Source organism: Herpailurus yagouaroundi, unplaced genomic scaffold (assembly GCF_014898765.1).
Source record: "Herpailurus yagouaroundi ecotype Mexico unplaced genomic scaffold, PumYag 160, whole genome shotgun sequence".
Classification (NCBI taxonomy): Eukaryota; Metazoa; Chordata; class Mammalia; order Carnivora; family Felidae; genus Herpailurus; species Herpailurus yagouaroundi.
Window position 1 is genome coordinate 44468927 of NW_024412401.1, and position 23625 is coordinate 44492551.

The 23625-nt window shown below is 52.3% G+C and overlaps 1 protein-coding gene across 2 annotated transcripts in view; it reads left to right on the plus strand.

Annotated features, from left to right (window-relative positions):
* Positions 1–23625, plus strand: part of LOC121034933 (translation initiation factor IF-2-like) — an 86628-nt gene that overhangs the window by 57735 nt on the left and 5268 nt on the right. The window contains exons 2-3 of one of the 2 annotated variants that reach the window (XM_040482183.1): positions 11705–11808; positions 17638–17943. In XM_040482183.1, coding sequence (XP_040338117.1) covers positions 11705–11808; positions 17638–17766 — 233 coding nt within the window. In that variant the 3' untranslated portion in view covers positions 17767–17943. Of the gene's footprint in view, positions 1–11704; positions 11809–17637; positions 17944–23625 lie in introns of those variants that run through there. The other variant, XM_040482184.1, reaches the window with a different exon arrangement.

Here is a 23625-nt window from a genome sequence, read left to right on the forward strand (position 1 = left end):
CTGTCCCAAAAATAAATAAACGTTGAAAAAAAAAAAAAAGAAAGCAAAGGAGGAGAGAGATTCGGGGACCAGAGAAGCCTTTAGGCTATGAGTCCTTGGAGTGACCAGGAACTCCGGAGCTTTCTGGAAGGCTGGGAAGTCCTTGAAAGTGAGGCACACATTTAGGATGAGGAATAGGAGGCATACACTGTCAAAGGCAATTGTTAAGAGGCTCGAGTCGAGGGTCCTAAAGAAGAGCTGGTGACAGTGTCTACAGATGTGGAGAAGTTTGCAGGACTTATCCTGGACTGTCCATGAGGCCGGCCAGGTGCCAGGGGGCAGACCCCACACTGTGCTTTTGGAGAGGCCCCTTCGTGAGGTCCCGGGATGTTAACTGAGAGGAACGCTGTTTCCTTGGCTCTTCCCTCCACCTCCTGAGTACCAGCAGCCTTTCCCCTCCACGTCCCCTCTAGGGAAGCTGCTGTGCCCTCCCCCAAATGCTCTGGGCAGGGATGGGTACCCTGGACATGCCCCTCTCCCAGCAGACCCACCCCCAGCAAAGTCGCCTGACTTTGAACCAACGCCCTGAACTTAAAGACAACTTGAACCCTGGTCCCAGTTCCACTGGAGAGACAACAGACTGTTAATAGTTCCATGGTCTCAAGACTCCTTCCCTTCCCCACGCCCACCATCATGGAAACAAAATGTGATACGCAGTGAGGGCTCCCTCTTCTCTTTCTGCCTTGTGGCTGGGTTGTGATGGGACCTGGAAACGTAGAGAGAGACCAAGGGCAGGGAGGAAACTCAGCTTCCTGGCTGATTTGGGACCCGTTGTCCTGTCACTCATCTGTGCATGGAGGCTCATGTCCCATCATGGTGCAAAACCCTTAGGTTCAGAGATTATGGGGCCTGAATCCCGCCTTCCGCATTCCTAGTCCTGTGGTCAGGGTTCTGAACCTGTTTCTTCCTGTGGCACAGTCGCCGTCCCCACGTGTTTCTCCCCATTTCCTAGTGGGCCAGTTTTTATTACTACAGGTATCCAGTTCTGGTGCTAGCTATTGAAAAAACTATCCTTCACAACATCAATTTACTTTTGCATTTTTTTTCCAAAAATCAATTGACCATATACGTGTTGCAGAGTTTCCACATGCTCTTCTGTTCCATTGATCTGTGTCCTTATGCTAATACCAGCGGTCTTGATTGCTTTAGCTGTATTTCAAGACTCTAAAGTATGTCTGGAAAAGCAAGTAATGCAAGTCTCCCAACCCGTTTCTTCTTATTCTAGATTGTTTGGCCATGCTAGGTCCTTTGCTTTGCCATCTGAATTTAAAATTGAGCTTGTCAGCGTCTTCAGAAAGCCTGCAAGGATTTTAATTGGGATCTCATTGAATCTATAGATCAGTTTGGGAGAAATGCCGTCTCAACAACACTGAGTGTTCCCAATCCACAAAATGGTGTATCTCTCCATTTATTTGGGTCTTTTTAAAAAAAGCCTCCCAGTACTATATTTTTAGTTATTAGTCTTGTACTTCTTTTATTAAATTTACTCCTAGGTATTTTTGATGGTCTTTGTTAATTACCCTGAAGGATGGAGATGTTAGCCTACTTGCAAACTAGCAGCTTAGCCTGGTAGTTTCACGGGTACTGGCAGAAGATACGAGCTCCGTGGGTCAGAGACAAAGGACTCTGGGCATAGCAGGTAGCGTGAGCTTCATGTTTACGTTGGTCCCCTTTTCCCCCAAGTTCCTAGGGCAGTCACAGATGGTCTGTTCTAGAATATAAAATGATCGCTCTGTTGTTTTTCCAAATTATAGCGTCATGTCCCTTACAGGATCTCAGGGGTCAGCTGTTCCTCAGGCTAAAAATTATACAAAGAACTGAAGTTCAGTTTGCTTTAGCATCAAACCATTAAATTAGAAACTTGGAGATAATTTAAAATTTGAATTCCAAGTTGTCATGTACCGAAAGGTAAAGAGAGTTTTAAAGTTATATGTAAAAAAATCAATATATACACACTTAAAGCTTTATGCCCATTTTAATTTGTCAGAAAAAATAAAGGCTGTTATATCTATAGCCATGTTCTAATTTAATAATATGGTTTTTAAACAAAAGTGTAAAACAGTAAGTCCTAAGGTTGAATTTTGGGGAAAAAATAAATAGCTTATATTTTCTGAATGAAATGAAAGATAGGATGAATTTAATAACACATCTGAATATTTTAGGTTTAGATAATCATGGTTCCCTCTGGAGTGCTATCATTAGAACTTATATGCCCTAGAGGAAGGATGATTGATGTAAATAGTATCTATACTGAGGATAAATACACAGGGTGCTGAAAAGATGAAATGTTCTCCAGGCACAGATGTGAAAACATCTCTAAGTTATACCGCGGAATAGCCAGCAAAGGTACCCTACCCTCTTGTGGTTTCCAGGTATATGTGGTTATCATGTATGTCCTTTGATAACAAGTACATCGTGGAGAAAGACACAAATTTACATCATATATGGTGATGAAGATTTCTAGAAGGAAACTTGTCTCCTTTTTTTAAAGCAGCTGTCCCTTTGGAGAACGAGAGACGAGACACCTTGAGTGTCCCCTGTCTTAAATCGGCCAGTGATCTGACAGTGCTATCCCTCTGTCTTTACTTTAGTGTAATTAGAGTAAGTTGTGCTTTTATCAGTGGCTGTATTGGTTTCTTGTTGCTACTGTAACAATGACCATAAATGCAGTATCTTAACACAACACAGATTTATTATCATACGGTTCTGGAGGTCAGAAGTCTGAAACCAGTGTCCCTGGGCTAGAATCAAGGTGGTGGCAGGACACTCCTCCCCCTGGAGGCTCTCGGGCAGTGTCAGTCTCCTTGCCTTTTCCAGCTTCTAGAAACTGCCCGCTGGAAGTCTTTAACCCACCCCCCACCTCCCAACCTCTGCTTCCTTTACTACAGCGCCAGCTCTGCCTTCTCTGACCTTCCTATCTTCCTCTTGTAGGGATAACTTTGGGTCCAGGAGGTAATCCAAGGTAAACTGCCCATCTCAGGATCCTTGACTGAATCACATCTGCTGAGTCCCTTTTACCACACGCGTGACATATTCACAGATTCTAGGGATCAAGATGTGGGCTCTTAGGGGCCCATTATTCTGCCTACCGCAGGTGGGTAAGGTTTAGTAACCTCTAAGGAACACCTGTCCTCCCAAAGACAGATGACCAAAGGCTGAACTGGAAAAAGTGTGCAGTAGGAGGCCCTCTTTATTCAGCTAACTGTTAGAAGCAGATAATAATAAAGGACGGATTTCTTCATTAACACACACAAAGATAGACACAGAGGCATCTAGTTGGACTGCTGTGTCTGGAAAGTTCTAACAACGTGAAGATTCCATGGCCTGTTACCATGGTGATTTTACCTTTGGCTCTTCCTGCTGTTTACCTGGCCACTCCCGCAGTGGAGGGCGGGGAGGAGGGTGGGGACCAGTCTTTTGGCACTCTGGGATGGGGAGCTATGTGCCCTTAGCCACCGGTTTGTTCCTAAGTCTGCTTTTTGGACTTTCCTGATCCACTTTCTGTAACTGGTCATTTGGGCTGCCGTGACTGATTTATTTGTTTCGTTTTCTGATTTTGTTTTTCTCTTCCTTTCCTATGTGTTCAGGCAGCACAATTCGTACTGAATCATTCTACCACCTATGTGTATTTTTAATTTCACTGTTAGTTTTTGGAAGTCTAAATTATTCCTCGTTCAGTAAACGGTACAGTCATCTGCTCCTACCATAGCCCATCCCATTCTTCAAAGGCAACCTCTGATGATAATGTTTTGATAAACACACATACAAAGAGAGGTAAAACATCGTATCAGTTTAGTCACATAGACAGCAAATGTACTTCAGCCTACATCGTCTAGGGTAAGCCTTAGCAGTGATTTTTAGATTTCTGTGCCTCTTACCTCTACACCACTGGCTACTCTCTCTACTTAGGTAGCACCGGATACCAATATATTTCTGCAGTTAGTTTCTTGGGATGGAAAATCTCAATTATTTACACACAGCTATGATCCCATGTATTCCAAACAGGCTGTGTATTAGCTTCCCATTTTGAAATGATCACAGCTATATAGGCAGTTGCAAAAAGAGTACAGAGCGGTTTCCATGCACCCTACACCTGCTTTCCCCTATAGTTACATCCCACATGACTATCCTACAATATCCTTCAGCATCAATGCCCTCCAGCCAGAAACCCACTGGGAGGACACTTCTAGGTAGACAAGTTGGATTTATTTTTTATTGTGGCAGCGAGGGACAACATATTACCACCGGGAACCGCAGGGCGTCTCAGTCCGAATATGGTAGAAAGACACCTGCTACAGGATTTGGGCTTTGATTGGGTGCTTTTGGGGAAGTCTGAGGAAGTGGGGTCCGCTCTAGCTTGGCTGCTGCCAGAAAGCGGGGCGCTTCCAATGATAGGTTATCTCAAAGTTCATCTTTGGGGGGAGGAGGTAAGCATGACGATAATAAAGCTGTCATTGTTAAAGCAGCAGCGGTCTGTCATTTTAGCCAACGTGGGAGGGTATTTGCTGTTTTGCGGGTGGTACAGTGACCCAGCTTTTTGTCAGTTGCTTAGACAAAATTATGAAGTGGCCTTGTTTTGTCTCACTTTATCATGGTAACCTCGTCTCAGACTGGTACCCTGTAAGATTGTTTATGTCCAGAAGGAGAATAGCATGACGTAGCGGTGAATGTCAGGTCGGCTTCTGGACGTCAGGGGCTGTTTTCATCCACTGTTTTCTCTCCCCTTCTGAAACTTGGGACCGTGTGTGTATAATTCTGTGCCATTTTTAGCACACGTATCCACATTCATGTAACCACCACCACAATCAAGACACAAGACTATTCTGGCACCACAAAGATCTCTGGTGATGCCCCTTTATAGCTACACCCACCTGCCCACCCCCCACCATTCCCAACCCCGGGCAACTACTGTTCAACTGTCCATCTCTAGAACTTTGCCACTTTAAGAATGCCACGTAAATGGAACCAGACACTACGTGGCCTTTTGATATTGGCTTCCGCGCCCCCCCCCCGCCCCCGGAGCATAACGCCCTTGAGATCCACCCAAGTTGTGGAAATCTATTAGTGCGTTCTTTTTTCATTGTTGTGTAATATTTCACAGCATGTGTGTTTGTTTCTTATTGTGCGACAACAGATTAAAATGTAGCGCTTAGGGGTGCCTGGCCGGCTCAGTCAGGAAAGCACACGACTCTTGATCTCTGGATGGTGAGTTTGAGTCCTATGTTGGGTGTACAGATTACTAACAACAACAACAACAACAACAACCACCTTAAAAAAAATTAGCAGCTTAGGGGCGCCTGGGTGGCTCAGTCGGCTGAGCGTCCGACTTCAGCTCAGGTCATGATCTCACATTCTGTGAGTTCGAGCCCCACGTCAGGCTCTGTGCTGACAGCTCAGAGCCTGGAGCCTGCTTCCGATTCTGTGTCTCCCTCTCTCTCTGATCCTCCCCCATTCATGCCCTGTCTCTCTCTGTCCCAAAAATAAATAAACGTTGAAAAAAAAAATTTAAAAAAAAAAAAAAAGACTGTTTCCCTCTGGATAATGCAGGATAAATTCCCGTCTCCTTAACCTCAATCGTGTCTGCAAAGTCCCCGTGTGAGGTAACATATTCTTAGGTTCTGGGAATTAGGAAGAAAAGTGGACTTCTTTGGGGGGCCAATATTCAGCCTCCTACATAGTGGATGGACCACAGTTTAACCATTCACCTACTGAAGGGTGTTTTGTTGTTTCGGTTTTTGGCTATTACAAATGTTAGGAACATTCTTGTGAAAAAAAAAGGGGGGGGAGCACGTAAGCAGATTGCATTGTTTCCTTTGGCAACGTACTTTTTTTCACTCAGCGTCATATTTCTGGTGTGCTTCCTGTTGATCTCACACAACTGGATCCTTTGTAGTGCCATTGTGTGCCATGTGAACAGAGCCCCCGGAGACATACCCTCTTCCTTGCTGTATAGTATTCCTCCAAATGATTGCCCCAGGGTGTGGTGCTCCATTCCCCTCTTGGTGGACGTTTAGGCTGCTCCCAACATTTTTCTACTACAAAGCAGTGCTGCAGGGGACATCTTCGTGCAGACGTCCATGTGCAAGGATGAAGCATCGTTCTAGACTGGACATGTAGGGGGGAGTCTGGTCCTAGGGCGCATGTGTGTGTCTGTTTCCATTAGCTCTAGCCTAATTGTTCTCCAAACCCTTCCCACTGCACCGGCAGTGACGAAGGAGCCTTCCCCATCCCTGTCAACACTGGGGTCACTGTTCTTTTTTTAATGTTTGTCTATCTGAAAGGTGGGAAATGACATTTGGTAGTTTTAATTTGCGTTTTCCTAGTCACTGTTTGCAGCACATATGCACACACCCCTTTCTCTCCTCTCCTTTTTCTGTACTCGTGCTGAATTCTTTTCTCCGGATGTGAGTATTAGAGGTTGCTGCCTCTACCTGTTTTTAGGCATTAAGATCTGGGCAGTACAACCCGACAACTGAAATTTGGTGTCTTGTCTGAAATTACAGGATGTTCCTCAGGCCTCCGTGTTTCCATGGGAACAAGTAACAGTCATCCTTCATGATTAGGTGGTATCCATGGCAACCAAGCCGGCAGCATTTGAATGAAACCGATTTTATTTTATTTTATTATTATTATTATTTTATTTTATTTTTTTTTTGCAAACACATGAAGGTTAAAATGCATGCAGCCTGGCGCTTCTGGTAAAATGGAGACTTTTTTTTTCTTTTCCTCGTGGAAAGGGCATCTGGGGTCAGCTCGGCCGGTGGCCCAGTTTTGCAGGTTGGGAGCCCTGAGGTCATGTGGAGGTCACAGAGAGAGTGTGAGCTGAGAGGAGACTCCCGGGCCAGTGCTCCAAAGGTCTAGGGATGCCACCTTCATGCTGCACAGTGTTAGGTCACTTAACGTCTCCGGGATTCTGTTTGGCACTAGCTGTCTTGCTTAGACCTCTGAGGACGTGAGGCCAGTGTCTGCGTGCCCAGATTAAAAAAAAAAAGTCCTGCTAAATCAAAGGACATAGGCCTCTGTGTGTTTGTCGAGGACTCACACTGATCCCTTGCAGGCAGAATTAGGATGGGGGAAGGTGATCAACTTTCCATAAAGAAAGATTTGGGTTTTTGTCTTTGCTTTTGTTCTGGTGGTGGAGAATAGAGATAGTCACTGCCCTGACCCCCTCCTGACTCACTGGATTGATGATAAATCATGAACTCAGAGACGGAAAGGGGTTTGCCTGGAGTCACACAGCAGAGGCCAGGGGGAATCCTGTCTCCCAGTACCAGTCTTGCACCCCTCCCCACCCCGCACGCTCCAGGCACCCTCTGCCTTCTCTAAGGTCCTCAGTGTGGGTTGTTGGGGGACAGTTTAAGGGGCTTGAGCGCATACTCTTACTTCCTGCCTGGGGGAAATTTAGAGGAAGTCATTTTTGCCTCGCAGAGCCTCAGTTTCCTCATCTGGAAGGTGGAGCTCACCATAGCTGTCCAAGGTGTCATGTGGGGATTCTATTTGAATGGCTCCAGAACTTGCCTTCTCAGTGGGAGTGATATTACCCCAAGTAGGTGAAAAAAGTTGGTTCTCAGAAGGGAAGGGGGAAAAAAAAAAAAAAAAAAAATCTCACTTTTTTTATCTGAAAAAAATTTTTTTTTTACATTTATTTATTTTTGAGAAACAGAGTGAGGCATAGCGTGAGCGGGGGAGGGGCAGAGAGAGAGGGAGACACAGAATCCAAAGCAGGCTCCAGGCCCCGAGCAAGCAGTCAGCACAGAGCCTGATGCGGGGCTCGAACCCACGGACCGTGAGATCATGACCTGAGCCGAAGTCAGACGCTCAACTGACTGAGCCACCCAGGAACCCCAAAATTTCACTCTTTTTACTGTATAAAAGCCCAGTGTATGTACAGTACATAAAGATAGCTACTGTATATGGTATTAGAGTTTTATGGCGGGGGGGGGAATCTAGAAAAAAAATGTCTAAAAAGGCCTCTTAGGGGGAAATGATAAGGCATAAAAGGTAAAGACATGCTGGTTCAGAATTCCGCAATCCACAAGCTTCTTGTTAGTGTTTCAAGCCTCTGGCAGGCTTGGGAAAGCCCTTTGGGGTGTCAGATGGGGAGAGAGCCTGGCCCGGCCCAGACCCTGCCCCTGAAGACCCGTGACGGGACACAGCTTCCTTCCTGGCCTTGTTTCCTCACCGTTCTGTAAAGGAGTTGCCTCCGCTCCACAAGCGGGGGCCGGGTCTTAAGCAGCTGGGATCCTGCCTGGTCAGGGTCCAGCAGGAAGCAGATGGCACTTAACGCTAGGATGATCTGAGGTGTGGGCGGGTGTGGGGAACCGTGAAGAGGAGTGTGGGACCCCAGAGCCAGTGACAACCGGGGATGATCTGCCAAGGCTGAGGGGGAGGGGAGCTGTGTGGGCGCTCAGGGGACAGGGCCCTCTTGATAGGAGCTGGGACCATCAGTGGAGGGAGGCAGCCAGTGTGGGCGCTTCTTCCTCCCCCGCCCTGTCCGATCTCCTGCCAGGGCCCTCCACCACTGGCCTAACCTCGTGGAGGCTGGGGGGTCCAGAAGCTCAGCTGGTGGGGTCTACACAGGTCAGCCCCCTGGACCAGAAGGCAGGGTGGAAAAGAGTGGAGGATGGAACTGGGGCCAGTGGAAGCTGCCTGGAGAGGTAGGAAGGTCCCTTGTCACTTTCCTCTGGAGGGCAGGGCCCTGCCCTGGGCACACAGGGGAGGCTGAAAAGTCAGAAGATCCGGCTGTTTTGTGCAGGGGGGAGGGGACTCCTATCCCTTCCTGCAGGCTCCTCCTGCGTTTCTACCTTCTCACATGGGTGGGGTGTGGCCAGGGCTTCTGAATTGAAGTCTAAGGCTATTTTGGGAGCACCTGAGAGTCTGAGCTATAGTCCTATTGAGTTAGGGGCTAATGGACAAGTTCCTTTCCTCCGCTGTCAGCTTCCTCATCTGCACCATGGGTGGTTGGATCAAGTAACCCCAAAGGCCCCTGGCTAAGACCCAGTAGGCAAGAGGCAGTGTTTTGCACAGGGGATATCAGGTTTTGTCTTGGAGGAGAGGCAGCCTTGCTGGGTTCCTCTTGCCCTACCTGGTGGCTCCATGTATGTCTTGCCTGGAGCCACGATGGCCCACATGCCCAGGAAAGGCGGTGGAGGTGTGTGTGTGTGTGTGTGTGTGTGTGTGTGTGTGTGTGTGTTGGGGGAGGGAGGCAAAGTTCCTGAGGGGCTTCTGGACGCTGAGCACAGTGCCTCATACATAAGTAGGACACAGTGGTTATGGTGGACACCCAGGTGGAGGTGATGGGGGGTGGGGGGAGAGGTGAAGGTAGACTGAGGAGCCCATGAAGAGATTTCCTAGGGAAACCTCCAGAATGAGTGGTGTCTCCTAGAGTGTGACTAGCAGGGACTGCGGAGGAGGAGGGAAGAAGGTTCGCAGCAGGAAACACCACAAGGGAGGCAGTGAGGCCCTGGGAGATCACAGCCACTGGGCTGGGGAGATGCTGAGTAGTGGAAGCTTTTCTGGAAGAGGTGGCCCGGGGCTGGCTAGTGCACAACTGGACCGGGTATCAGCCCCTGCCTGGTAGTCAGCTGCGCCTGAACCCCTCCCCGTGGTGGCCCACTTCCCCCAGGCCCGGGGTGGCATTGCCTGCCTGGCCGTTGGCCAGGGCTCAGTACTGGAGCCTATCCTGGGGGGCGTGGTGACGGGCTCCACTCTGTCCTTCCACACTTCTGAAGACCTCTGTCCAATCTGGCTACATGGAGGGAAAGGACCGGAAAACGTAGACATTGCCGTTCTGCCTTCTGGGACAGCTTGCTCCTTGTCATCTGTTCTGTAGATGTGCACACGTCCACCCGTCCTCGAGTGCACGTGTCCCTGCAGATGAGTCTGCGTGGGTACCCGTTGGAGTGTCTGCATAGATGTGGACGTGAGTGTGTGGCTGGGCATGCGTCCCTGTGTGTGCACATGCACCAGGGAAGTGTCTGCCCCCTATCCTTTTTCTTCCTTGCGAGCCAACAGGACTTTCCTGAGCAGCCCCCATGTGCCAGGCTCCACACAGGATACTGGGGATGAGATGCAGCCAGCTTGGGCACGGGCAGTAGGAGTTCCATAGCCAAGCAGAGAGAGAGAGAGAGAGAGAGAGAGAGACAGACAGACAGACAGACAGACATGTACCGTGTGCGAAGTGAGATCATCGGCAGGAGGCTTGGCCTGGCTGTTGCTAGAGGAGCCAGAAGGGGGCTGAGAGCTGGGGGCAGAGGGATTACCAGGGGTCTCCTCCGGGGCCTGTGGGATGGGATGGACCGGATTCCTCTGTGGGGGACCACAGCTGGAGCACAGGCAGAGAGATAGCCAGTGCCGAGCACGGCGTGGGGGAGCCAGCCAGGCAAGTGGCCAGGTCGCACTGACCTGAGAGGTTTTGAACAGGCAGGCTCAGGTCATGGCTGTGAGTTGTAAGTAAGCTGTCACCGTCTAAAAATCAAAACACTTCGTATTTTAAAAAGCTCAGGTTTCCAGCTTCTCTTGAACTGTGGGAAGCCGTGGCTACCCTGGGCCCCCCCGTGGCTACACTGAAATAACCAGCTGGGTGCTACCCTTGATCCTGAAACCTACCAGCCTTTGCACTCCCATCGAGTTTAAGGCCTCTAGAAAAGAAGGTCTGAATTGGAAGCCAGAGATCACAGATTCTCATGTTTGAAGGGACTACTTGTATACCTCCAGGAACAGGAAGCTTTATTATGTCACAAGATATATGACTCGAAGTGAAGATTTGGAGAGAGCTTTTTTTAAAACACATTGGAATATACACAACTATATATATATATATATATATATATATATATATATATATATACACACACACACACATATATATTATATATATATATACACACACACATATATATATACTTGTATAAATTACATGTATATGTATATATATATATTATATATATATATAATGAAGTTTGCCATTTTAATCATTTTTAAGGGTACACTTTAATGGCATTAAATACATTTACAGTGCGGTGTGACCATCACTGCTACCCGTTGCTCGCTCTTTGCCATCACTCCAAACAGAAACTCTTATCATTAAGCAATACCTCCCCATTCCGCCTGCCTCCAGCCCCTCGGTTACCTCCAACCTACCTTCCATCTCTATGAGTTTGCCGAGATTGCAGGTGTTTCATGTAAGCGGACTCGTACAACATTTTGTGCCTGGCTTTGGTAGCTCAGCATGTTTTCAAGGTTCGTCCACACTGCAGCGTGTGTGAGAACTTTTGTTCGTTTTTATGACGGAGTAGCATTCCATCGTATGGATGTACCACCCTGTGTGTATGAACGATCGTCCATTCATCTGTGGATGGACACTTGGGCTGTGTCTACCTCTTGGCGATTATGAATGACGCTGCTGTGCACATTTGCATACAAGTCTGTGTATGTCCCTGTTTTCAACTCTTGGGGGTATATACCCAGGAGAAGAATTGCTGGATCGTGGGGTTAATTCTGGCTTTCACTTTCTGGGGGAACAGCCAAACTGTTTTCCACAGTGGCTGTACTCTTTTAGGGGGACCAATTGCCTGTCGTCCTGGGCAGGATGGGGAATGACAGGAGGGCCTGACCGAGTGGCCTCGATCGTCTGTCCTCACCCTCTCTCTCCCTCTGTTGACAGAGTCGCCCCAGGAAAGGCCGGGCTCCCGGCGCAGTCTGCCCGGCAGCCTCTCAGAGAAGAACCCCAGCATGGAGCCCTCGGCCACCACGCCGTTCCGGGTCACGGTAACTATCTCTGCGTCACCATCGCCACCTGGCCTGGGGTGCCACTCTGCGACCCCGCGGGCCCCCTTCCTGGAGCCTCACGGACCGGGAGAGCATCCAGCCTCCCTTGTTCTAGGTATCCGATCACTCAGCTGCTCCCCTGTCTGTGGCTCAGCCTGGGGGCCACACGGGGGTCCCGTCCTGTGAGGGAGGGGGCAGACGGAGGACAGACAGCCCCGCAGCCACGGGGCCCAGAGCGAGCTGGCCGGGGAAGCGAGGGTCTAGCGCGAGCGAGGCCAGATAAACACACCCTCACGTGTGCACATGCACACCACGCTTCCGCGACTCTTAAGATGCACGATTTTTATTTTTGCGTTTTAACATCTCTCACGTTGCAGTCTGTGGCGTGTCATAATTTAATCGCTGTGTTTTTTTCTTTCTTGGAGACCCATAAAATAATGCTGCATCTTAAAACTGATGAGGCCTTCGAATTGACAAAGCACAGCATATATACTCTAGCTATTGATTTCAGTGGCCTCATTAGCATACACCTTTTTATGACTAACCCAAACAGCTTTACGGAGACAGAACGCGGTGACCCTTATCATCTGACTCCCTGTGTCCCGCTGTGTCCTCGCCGAGCACGCACACTATTGTATGTTCCCGTGCGCCCCTCTGTCCAGTGCTCTGTCGGCCACTGGAGGCACAAAGTACAGACAGGGAGAAAGCAGAACACGCCATCTCTTCCCCTGGGAGCTCATGGTCTATAGAGGAGACGGGTGGATGTCCGATCGATACTTCATCCATTCCTTCTTCCAGCAGTTTTTATGGCAAGCCAGCTGTGTGCCAGGCACCACTATTGGGACTGGGGCTGAGTGGGAGGCGGTGGCCAAGAGAGGACCTGGTAGACATTCTCATGCTCGAGCTACGTGCTGTGAAGAAAAGCAGGCTGCTGTGATAGAGGACACCAGGAGGGCTTCCTTGAGGTGGTGTGGTCGAGAGGTGATATTTGCGCGGAGGCCCAAGGGATGAGGCGCCAGCCCTATGGGGAGCAGGGGAAAGAGGGTTTTGGGTGGACGGAACAGAGAGGGCACGGGCCTGGCTGTCACCATGCAGTGTGATTTTGGGGCTCCAGATGAGCTAGGAGTAACTAGCTGTTCCCTATGCATTAGAAAGGGTATCCCCCTGGAGGCTGACTTTATGAGCTGGGTCTTAAAGGGTAAGGAGGCACAGTGAAAGAGGGAGTTCCAAGTAGGGGGAACAGCAGCTGCAAAGGCATAGAGGCACACTAGAGACTGATGTGTTTGTGAAACGGAGAAATGCGTGGTGGGACTGGAATTGAGGGGTATGGAGGACTGGGTAGGCAGCTGAGCAGCTGTGCTGAGTCTGGGGCCGATGGAGCTTCAAAAGCCAGGCTAAGCGGGGTGGGGCTTTCCATGGGGCAACTGATTCTCCCGCCAGTCTGTGTGTCATAAGAATGCTTGCAAAACAGATTCTTAGGTCCCCTCAAGATTTCAGTGCGGTGGGCCAGGGGCAGGACCTGGGTATCTGCATTTAAAAAGCTCCCCCAAGAGGTGGTTGTGAGCCTCAGGCTCTGAATTGGCCTTGGGCAGCAGGAGGAAAGGGAAGCCTGTGCCGAGAGTGGATTCAGGGTCACTCCCCTGGGTGTGGTGGGGGCCCCTGGGAGACCATCTCTAGCCTGCAGGGAGGGCAAAGACGCTGACACCTGGGTGACCCTGACTCTAATCAGTCAACTGGAGCTGAGGCCAAGTCCTGCCTTTCCCCGGGCCCTAGGGGCCACAGCCTCTGGGGCTGAGCCTTCAGGGGCCATAGGGAACAAAGACTAATAATAACGTAGCCACCTGCACTATGCTTCCGGTCCTACGTAGATGATCTTTTTTAATCCTCAAGACAGCCCTGAAGCTGAAACTTTGATCACCCCATTTCACAGATGAGAAAACTGAGGCTCAGAGAGGGGAAGTCACTCAGCTAAGCTCCAAGGGCCACTAAATGGTGGAGCCAAGGTCGAGACCAGCCTCTCTGATGTCCGGGCACAAGTGTGCACTCCCGGCCGTGAGCAGGGGAGCCGTTGCCCCCGTGCCCTCCCGGAACCTCTCAGTGTTTCTCCTTGCCTGTTCCCCTTCCTTTTGCTGCTCTGATAGATGTATCATCACACCTTGAAGTTGCTGTCACTGCGGCTCTTTAACTGCCGGGTAGGTTTGGCGTCCTTCTTGTAGTGACGTCTTCGCCCCATTAACCGTGTGTGGGTCAGAGCCAGCCCCAGGCTTCTGGACCCCCAGGCACTGGGACTCAGTCCCGCCTGCATGAGCTGGGTCCGCAAGGTGGAAGGCGTGTTCACTTGTCACTTTACCCACTTCTCACAGCGACCTGGAGGGGAGGGACCATTCGTGTCTCCATTTCACAGATGAGGGAGCTGAGGCTGAGAGACATGAAATCATTTGCTCGGCATGATGGATGCCAGGACCGTTGGACATTGACATTTTGTGTCCTTCCCTGGACACCGTGGCCCTTTTCTGTGTGGAGCACTTCAGGGTGTGAGTGTCTATACTGGGCTGTGCTTGGAGCTCACGGGTGCTAGAGGGCTCAGAAATAGGGATCTGGGTTCAAATCCTGGCTCTTCTGTGACCTGTGTGACCTCATTAGTCACTCAGCCTCTCTGAGCCTCCAGTCCGTTTCAGTAACGTGTGGAATGTCCACCCTTCCTTGAAGGACTGTGGTGGACCTTCGTGAGTCCTGGCACGTCGAGGCCCCCGTCTGACCCAGGGTGGACACTCAATACAGAATATCCGCCATCATCCTTGGAATCGTATTTCCCTTTTTGGCTTTGGAACAGTAGAGATCTGGGGAGGGTCAGGGTGGAGAGCCAAGGACAGGGCGTTTGGTGGGAGGGAGCCGGGCTTGGGTGTTGGGGACAGACGCTTGTAGGACCAGAAGCACACCCTCTTCTCCTGCCCAGCTTACACTTCCTCACATGTGCTGCCACAGGCCGCATCCTCACGTGCTTGGCTGACTGCTGCTGTGTGTACCCTCCCCCCTCCCCCACGGAGGGAACCCAGGCAACATGGTTTTGCCCCAGGGGAGGCAGGAGACACAGTACAGGATATACCTGAATAACTGGTGTCTTCGCTGCCATTTGAAACTCAGGGGACAGGATGTCACCCCCTCTCACAGAAATGCCCTTGTGCAACCATAGAGTTTAATGGAGAATCAACATGTTGTGTTCGCTCGGATTCATTCTGTCTGCCTCCCCCGTGAAGACTAAAGCCTGGGAGAGGCTGGACTCGTCCAAGGTCACCACTCAGCTGGGAGCACTTCTGGGTCCCGGCTGTTTGTACCCATACGTGGCCCTAACCTTTTGTGATTTGGCCTGGGACTGCAGCCACCCCACAGGGCGTCAGGGGCTGGGCACAAGTCCCACCTCTGTTTCTTGGAGATCATGTGACCCTGGGGGACCCTCAGTTTACCCTTCTCTAAAATGAGGAGTATGGACTTTGTAAGGCAACATGTGGTTTGGGCATAAAGTGGGCGCTTAAAGATTTCGATGCAGTAACGAAAAGAATGAGCTAAAAGTCAGCAGACTCAGGGCTGAGCCTCGTATCAGCTTTGTGACCTGGGCAAGATACAGAACCTTTGCCCATCTGGTATGACTTCCTTCTATCTACAGGTGGAGTTGGGGGTGGGGAGTGGACCACTAGGACCCATGGTGCCAGCAGGCTGGGGTGTGCCCTGAGAGCTATGGAGGACCCTGGACCAGGATAGGATGGAGAAGGGAGCTGGGAGCATGTGACCATATGGGTCTTCTGCCCATCTCTGGCCCTCAGCTCTCAGGCTCCACAGAGATGTCGAGGCCAAGATTCAAACCCAGATCTGTCTTCTCTGCATCAGTAGGGAATCCTGGAAGGAAGAGAGGGAAGGCAGGCAGCAAGCTGGGGCCCCGTATCTGCACACGCTGTCAGACGGGGTCCGGGGGCTCTGCCTGGGCCCGTCTCCCTTCCCAAAGCCCAGGGATCCTTAGCACAGCAGCATGCTGCCCCTTCTCACCTGCCACTCCATGTTAGGAATTCATGGTGTGATTTGGGGGGAAGGTGATGGTGACTGTTACCTGTCTCCCCACGGGTCCCCTCAGCCCGCCACCTGCCCCAGACCCAACCTCCCCTTGGTGTAGGCTGGGTCCTTCCTGTCTGCCCCCCACCCCCTCCCATCGACCTTGAGGAGGGCTGGCAGGGCTGGGGTGTGGGAGGCGGCAGAGGCTCTGGGAAACTTGACAGCCAATTGATTCCTCTTCGGGAAGTTGAAAGTGGAGAATCGTGTTTGAAGGTTTAGCTGAAATTAGGTCTCAGGGCTATTTTTTGCAAGATGGAGAAGGAGAAGTGTCAGGGAGGGGAAGGCCCAGGGGGGTGGCGGAAGCTGCAGATAAACTCAGTCGCGGGTTGATTGCAGATGCTTCTGGAAAGGGGTCTTAGTTCCTTTCAATCACCTTCTTCTGCTGGATGCTCATTTGTGCGCACCCTGGGTGGTGGGATGGAGGTGCAGCTGGGGTGCTGTGGGAACCCAGAACACGGGGCAGTTACCATCGGCTGATAACGGTAGGGAAGAAATCCTGGAGGAGGATCTTTGGGGCTGAGCTTTGAGGGATGTGTAGGAGTTTGTCAGGAACAAAGGGAGAAGAGTATTCCAGCTGGGGGAGACGTACGTGAATTGGAACAAGCCAACGGCCCTGTGTGATTAGAGTGTTGGGTGAGTTGGAGACATAAAGGAGGGGGCACGGGAGAGGAAAGTGAGTGGGTGGAGGCTTTGGACTTGCCCCTGTGAGGCACAGGAGCCACAGGTGATGCTGGGTAGGAGAGGAGCCAGCAGATCTCTGGGATGTGGACTTCCAGCTCCACACCCCTCTCCCCACTCCTGCAGCTTTTCCCTGCACCCTTTTCGTGACTCAGCTATCTTTTCCCATCACACACATAGTGCCAGGCACGTGGACATAAACACACAGGCCTGTGAGGGGGCCCCTTTGACACCACTGTGGAAGGCCGTTGGAAGCGATCACGAACGCTTCCCCGTACAGAGGAAGGCCTGGAGCTCAGAGAGGGGAGGGTCCTTTCCCAAAGTCACACAGCCTATCTGGAACGGGGCCTGGAATCGAGCCCAGGTGTCCCTGTGTCCGTGCCCCCCTTCGGGGCTGCTCACGCCTTGCCGCTTCCAGCCCTCTCTTCCCTGCAGTTGAGTCCTTCTGCCCACCTCCATCAGGTTTCCTGGGAAGAGAGGCTTAAGGAAATGGGCATTTGTGGGTCCGAAGGTCCCTGCCCACGCGTCACACACTGCCACCTCCTGGTCTGCCTCTCTTCCTCCATTCGTGCCCCTTCTCAGCTGGGGCGACTCTAGTGAGGCATCGGGGTGGTGGACGGAAAAGCTGGTCAGGCTCACAGACCAGATGAGCCACCTCTGTCACTGCACAGGTGGCGAAACTAAGGCCCAGAGAGGGGAGGCTTGCCCGGAATACTTGTCGGGGCTTCCTCCACCACCCCAGGCTGCTTTTGGGCCCATCTGTGTCTGTGGCCCCCAAACCGGTGTGGGGATGCCAGCTGTGCGGCCATGGTTGGGTGTAACTGAGCAGTAGGGCTGGGCCCTGGATCGGGGTCCCACAGATGGGTGCCCCGGGCCCCTCCTCGCAATACCCTGCTCAGTGGAGGTCTGTGAGCTGGAGTCTCCCGGCCCGGTGGGTGGCAAGTGTTCTGCGGATGAGAGGGTGGTGGAGAGAGGCTAATTGTTATTAAACCGTTCAAACCCCAAAGGAAAATTACTATCATTTTGGTCTGTGTCCACCTTCTGCAGGGAGAAGCTCCTTTCCTGCAGCGGGAATCAAGGAGACGGGAATGTTATCACAGGGCCACCCGGGGGCGAGAGCTGGCCAGGGCAGCCAGGGTGGACCAGGACGCTCTTTGGGGCAGAGATATGGGGTGAGGGGCTATTTGGAGCCGCCTGAACCTGAGGTCAGGCCGGCGAGTGACGGCGGGCTGTGGTATTTGGTGCTGTTGGAGAGCTGCCTGCCTCATTAATAAATGATGGTATCATCGCGGGTCTCTGAGCCTCTCTTTCCCCATCTGTAGATGGGCACAGGAGCCCCTCACTCACAGAGTGGCTGTGTTCATCGTCTGTTCCCTCTTCTGGTGGGTGGGGCTCACTCCTTCCAGACACCTTCCCCCAGAGTCCCAGGTAATCAGACAGACCCCCTCCCTTCTGTACCCATTATCTGCGGCCCCAGAGCAACATTGCCTTTGGTGGAGCTTCTAGGGCTCAGCCCCGGCACCAGGAGGTGGAGGTGGGCAAAGTGATACCGAAGGGACCAGAGACAAAGTTCCCAGGTGGTGAGTACACGTGGAGGGAGCTGGAGATGTCTGCGCAGGGCCGTTTCCTGCCAGTTGGGGGCAGCAGAGGGCAGCGAGTGGACGCCTGGGCAGCCGCTCCCAGAGGAGAATGGAAGTCCCTGGGGTTTGTGTGACCCCCCCCCCCCCACCCAGGGCCACAGGGACCCGGCTGAGCTAAACGAGCTCATCACTGGGTGGAGGAAACAACTCAAATCGAGGAGCACCTCTGGGCAGCTGGGCCTGGCCCTGGTGGCTGAGCTGACTGGGCCCGGGTTGGCCAGAGACCTGGGGGACGCCTGAGAGAGGGCCCAAATTAGAGACACTGGAATGGGGCAAGGCCTGGGGCCAAGGCCGCTTTCCAGCAGGAGAGGCACAGGCTGAGGCCGGCCAGCCTGAGGGCCGCCAGGCAGCATCGGGGCACTGCCGCCATCGTCAGGCTGGCTAACAGACACTCTCGTGGTCATCCTTTGATGGCTTGCAGGTGTCTTGGTCCACGCCCACCAGTACTTCGAAAGGGAGCAAGGCAGGCAGGTGTTCTGGCAGAGGTGGGGTGGTTGTCAGAACCGGGGCCGAAAGTCCTGCCGACGTGGGTTCAGATCCCAGCTCTGCCAGCCCCTTGCTGTTGGCACGGTGTTGAAGTTCTTGCAGGGCCTGGCCCACAGCACCAGCCCAGCCTCTGCCAACCAGTCGTGTTCTCTCCATTTTATAGATGAGAATGCTGAGGCCCAGAGAGGGAAGGTGAATTGTCCCAGGTCACACAGCCAACTGCGGACAGAGCTGGCATCTGAACCTGGGCTTCCCCATTTCCCTGCTTCGTCCTGCCTCGTCCCTACCTCCAGCTGGCCTGGTCCCCAAGGGTCAAAAGGTGTCTGTTCAGGGCAGAAAGGAATGGCTCCCCTCGTCTCACCCCACCCTGTGGCCTCTGCAGGCCCTCTTCTGGGTGGGGGGCAGGGCTCAGATGCCTTCACTTCCTCACCCCCTCATGGGAAAACAAAGCAATTGTCTCTGTCACATCAAGTGGCATTTGGGTTGGATTATAGACATAATTATATCTGAGTCTTCAGGTGGGAATTGTTTCTAAAGCCAGGAGGCCCTCTTTGGAGGTGGCTACAATGACATCTGTTTCCGATACAAGGCCTTGCATTGGGATGAGTTCCTTTTCCTCTGGAATTGCTTAAAGAATGCCTAAGATAAGCCACGATTGTTACTGCCCTGCTCCAGCACCTTAGATGGCTTCCAGGGGGGGGGATCCAGCTCCCCAGCCGCCACCACCCAGGCCTGTCCCAGCCTCAGTGCCTTCCTTCGTACAGGCTGGTCCTGTCCACAGGCCCTCTCCATTTCCCTGCCTTGAGAGCTCCTTCCCTCCTCCACACTCCCTCACTCCAGCAGGCATCTCCTCCCCTAGGCTTCAGAGCTCAGTCACAGTCAGACTGTGACTTAACCATCTACCAGACGGTGACTTTCTCAAGGGCAGCGACTGTTTCTGATTTATCTGAACCCTGGGCATTGAGACGGGGCCTCATGTGTGGTGGGCCCCTGGATGGGCTTGTGCAGTGAAGGTGTGTGAGAGAGAATGGATTGGGTGAGTGAGTGCAGGGTGGGGAGGGGATGAGTAGGGAGCAGAAGTCCCTTCTGAGAGCCCCGCTTGATGTCTCTGGGGCCAGGTGGACACCCGTCTTGGGAGGAGAGGTCAGGAGGTCAGGACAAGTCACTCGGACCACCACAGAGCCCCAGCAAGGACACCAGCCCTTGTTGTGAAACTGACCTTGACTCCACTCCATGGGTTCCCATGATCCCTCAGGGGCAGAACTCCCAGGTAAGCCAGGCCTGCAGATGGTAAATCACCCAGGAGGAGAAATAGCCTATAAAATCCTCTCCCCAAACGGTGCATTTTGTATCCTGTAGTGAAAAGGGTTTTAAAAAGCATTGCTCACTCAGGTGGATTTATGAGGGTTCCACCTGCCTCTCCCCTCTCCCTCCCACTAATGTTTCTCGTCCCTGGGGCTGTGGCACCCTGGGGTCTTGATGCTTTTTGGTGGCCTTGGTCCAGGGAGAAAAAGGATAGCACCTCTTCCCTGCCTTGCTGATGCAGGGTTACTCCAGACCACCTAGGTACCTGGGGGGGGGGGGGGCGGGGGGGGGGCAGGAGGAGAAACCGACTTCCCGGAAGCCCCCTGTGGCCCAGCACAGAGCTGGAGTCCCCACCGTTCACACCCTTCCTTCCTGAAAGCTGTGGTCTCCAGAAGATTCCTGCCATTTGTCGTTACCTGCAAATGGGTCACCAGGGAGGGGAAAGATGGCATGCCTACACTGGAAAGCATTCAGACCTCAGCCAGACCAATCCCCTCATTGTAGAGAAAGGGAAAGTGAGTCACAGAGAGGCTAAGGTCCTTGCTTAGAGCCTCGCCGTGCAATAATGGAATCATGGAAGAGCTTGGGCTCTGGCACAGGCTATCTGGACTGACCCCAGCTTGGCCGCTTCCTGGCTGTGTGGCCCTGTGAAAGTTGCTTGATCTCGCTGGGCCTCCATTCTGTCGTCTGCACGTTGGGTTGTGAGAATGAAACCAGGAAAGTCACGTGAAGCTCTAATACGGCGCCTGAAGCTTGGGGCTGAGTAAGTACATCTGGCTCACTCTTATTAGCACGTTGGAACGGTCCTCATTCTTATGAATAGCCAAGCTGGGTTTTTGGACTCCGCTTTCTTGACCCCGAACATGGTTTTCTTGCCATTCTGCCAGGTGGCCTCTGGTAGGGGTGTTCACTCATGCAGGGTGTACAGAGCACAGGACAGGGAATAAGCTCTCAAGTTAGTGAGTCACCCCGGGAAGACTGGCCTGGTGCTGGGACTTCAGGCAGGGCCTGGAGGGGGGAGCGGGGAGAAAGGAAGGGGGAGATCCTGCTGCAGGGGTGAGGCTCCCCGACGGAGCCAGCTTCCCTGCAGCCACGCAGCCCTCAGTGCGGGACTCCCCAGCCCGGGGTCAGGGCCGGCCAAGGGCTTAAACAGCTGATGAAGTGTTTGTGGCTGTCCAGACCTCTGGGACGGGCTTCTTATGCTAAGGCAAGTGTCGGCTAGCCAGAGGATTTATGGGGCAGTGAGTCACTCCCTGGCTGCTCTGGGTTATCACCTCCCTCCCTGAGATCTCAGAAATGTGTGTGTCATTTCATCAGTGTTCACTGATGCCACTCAGTCCTGGGCCCTGGCACGTATCAAGAGGGCCTCTCTGATGTCGCCGTTACCCGCTCCTACTACCTGCACACGCTCATCCTCTTCCCAACTGGGTGCCCCCTTCCTCCTTCCTCCCAGGCTTCCTTAGGGGCCCCCTCGATCCGGGTGTGGTCTGCACTGTTGGGGGAGGCGTCATGCCCCACGTTATCAGTCTGGGCTCAGGTGGCGGGGTGTAACTGGGAGGTCAGAGTGACCTGTGATCACTCCATGGGCCTCCGAGGCAGCCAGGCTTCAGGCTGTCATACCTCTGCACCATTGCCCGTGCCAGGATTCTGCCCGGAATGCTCATCTGCGGTTTCCCTGCCCCAGATAAGCTCAGCAAGACCACCCATTGCCTCGCTTTCAGTGTTTCTACTACGCTCTCAAAAGCTGTCTCCTCCGGCAAACCCACCCAGACTGACCACAAGGGAATCCCTTTAAAAACCTCCCAGAGCACGGGGGCACGCCTGGGGGGCTCAGTCGATTAAGCGTCGACTCTTAATTTTGGCTCCGGTCATGATCTCACGGTTCGTTAGATCGAGCCTTGCATCGGGCTCTGTGCTGACAGCGCTGAGCCCGCCTGGGGTGCGCTCTCTCCCTCCCTCTCTCTCTCTCTCTCTCTCTCTCTCTCTCTCTCTGCCCTCCTCAGTTTGCGCACTCCCATGTGTGTGTGTGTGTGTGTACGCATGGGCGTTTTCTCTCTCTCTCTCTCTCTCTCAACATAAATAAACATTTAAAAAAGAAAAATTTCCCAGAGCATATTCTCAGCCTTTCTCCTTTTTCCTTCATATCGTTAATATTTGTTAATTAGTTCAGGAAGTATTGAGGAATACTTGCCATGTGTCCTGCACTGGGGAGCCAGGCCAGCATGGACCCCACAGTCCTGTGAGGGAGGGAGGCATGAAATCAATACATGTATAATTACAACGGTGCTAAGTCTGCAGAGGGACCTGGCCTACTCGGAGGGCATTTTGTCGGCACCTCAGGACAGACTGTGAGGAGAGACAAAAGGGCGTGCAGGATCCACTGGGCAAAGGGGTCTCCATTCTAGGCAGTGGGAACAGCCTATGCCAAGGCCCTGTGGCAGGAGGGGCTGGCGATTCTGAAAGTCCCATTGAAGCCACTGGGGTTGGAGCCCAGGGCATGGATTATGAAGCGCTTTAAGGGCCTTGCCAAGGGGCTAGGCTTTTATCCCCAAAGCTCTGGGAGCTGCGGAAAGGGGTGGAGCTGGTCAGTGCAGGATATGATCTGCTTTTACAAGGACCCCCCTGGGTGCCCTTGGAGAATGGACAGGGGAAGGGAGGCAAGACCGGAGATAGCAAAGCAGCGAGGAGGCTCCTGGAGGTGTCTAGGAAGGGCCAGGTTCACCTCTCCAGCTGCACTGTGGAATCCTTGAGGGCAGAAATCCCATCCCTTCCAGGACTGAGCACATGGGGAGGCTCAGAGAATACACCCTGAATGAGCTGTTGACCAGCAGACTTCCCCACCAAAGGAGATTTGGGTTCTACAGTTTGCTTTGATAAACTCCTGCTCTCTCTTTCCTTCCGGCTAATGGCTGGGCTGGCCCTTGGTGGTCAAGGTCCAAGCCATAAAAACAAAGATGATAGTAACTAACATTTCCCGAGTGCCGGGAAAAGGGCTAAATTCTTTACATGTGTGATCTCACTGACTTGTCACAACAACCCGGAGGTGACTACTGTTGTCCTCGTTCTACAGAAACTGAAATGGACTCGGATGGTTAGGTCACTGGCCTAGGGCCCATAGTCATTAAGTGGTAGAACGCTTTGCTACCATGCCTCTTGGGGGCGGGGGATAAAAAGTATTTGCCTTTTTCCCAGGGATTCCTAGAGAGTGAGGTAACCCTAGGACCTAGGTGGAGTTTTAGGTGTGATGATGGCAGGAGGAGAAATGTTTGGGGCAGGGATCTCCAGCTCTGGACAGGGGGTGGGGCCCTGAGGCCACATGACTCGGAGAAACCACATGTTCAGGGAGCTGTGAAGGCAAAGTTTCAGGGTGTGAGAGAAGCAAATAGAGATTCTGGTGCAGAGTGAGGTCCTGCCCACAGACCATGGGGATTATGGTAGCAGCAGCATTTTCTCCCCTTTGACCCAAGACCTGGGCTCCTAGCTTTTTGTGGTTGTGAATATGAGTTCCATATGAGCTGGTATGTTTGGTCATTCTGTATGTGCCTGGTGACAGCTGAGTATGTATGTATATTTGTGAGTTTGTTTCAGTGTATTTGTATCTCCA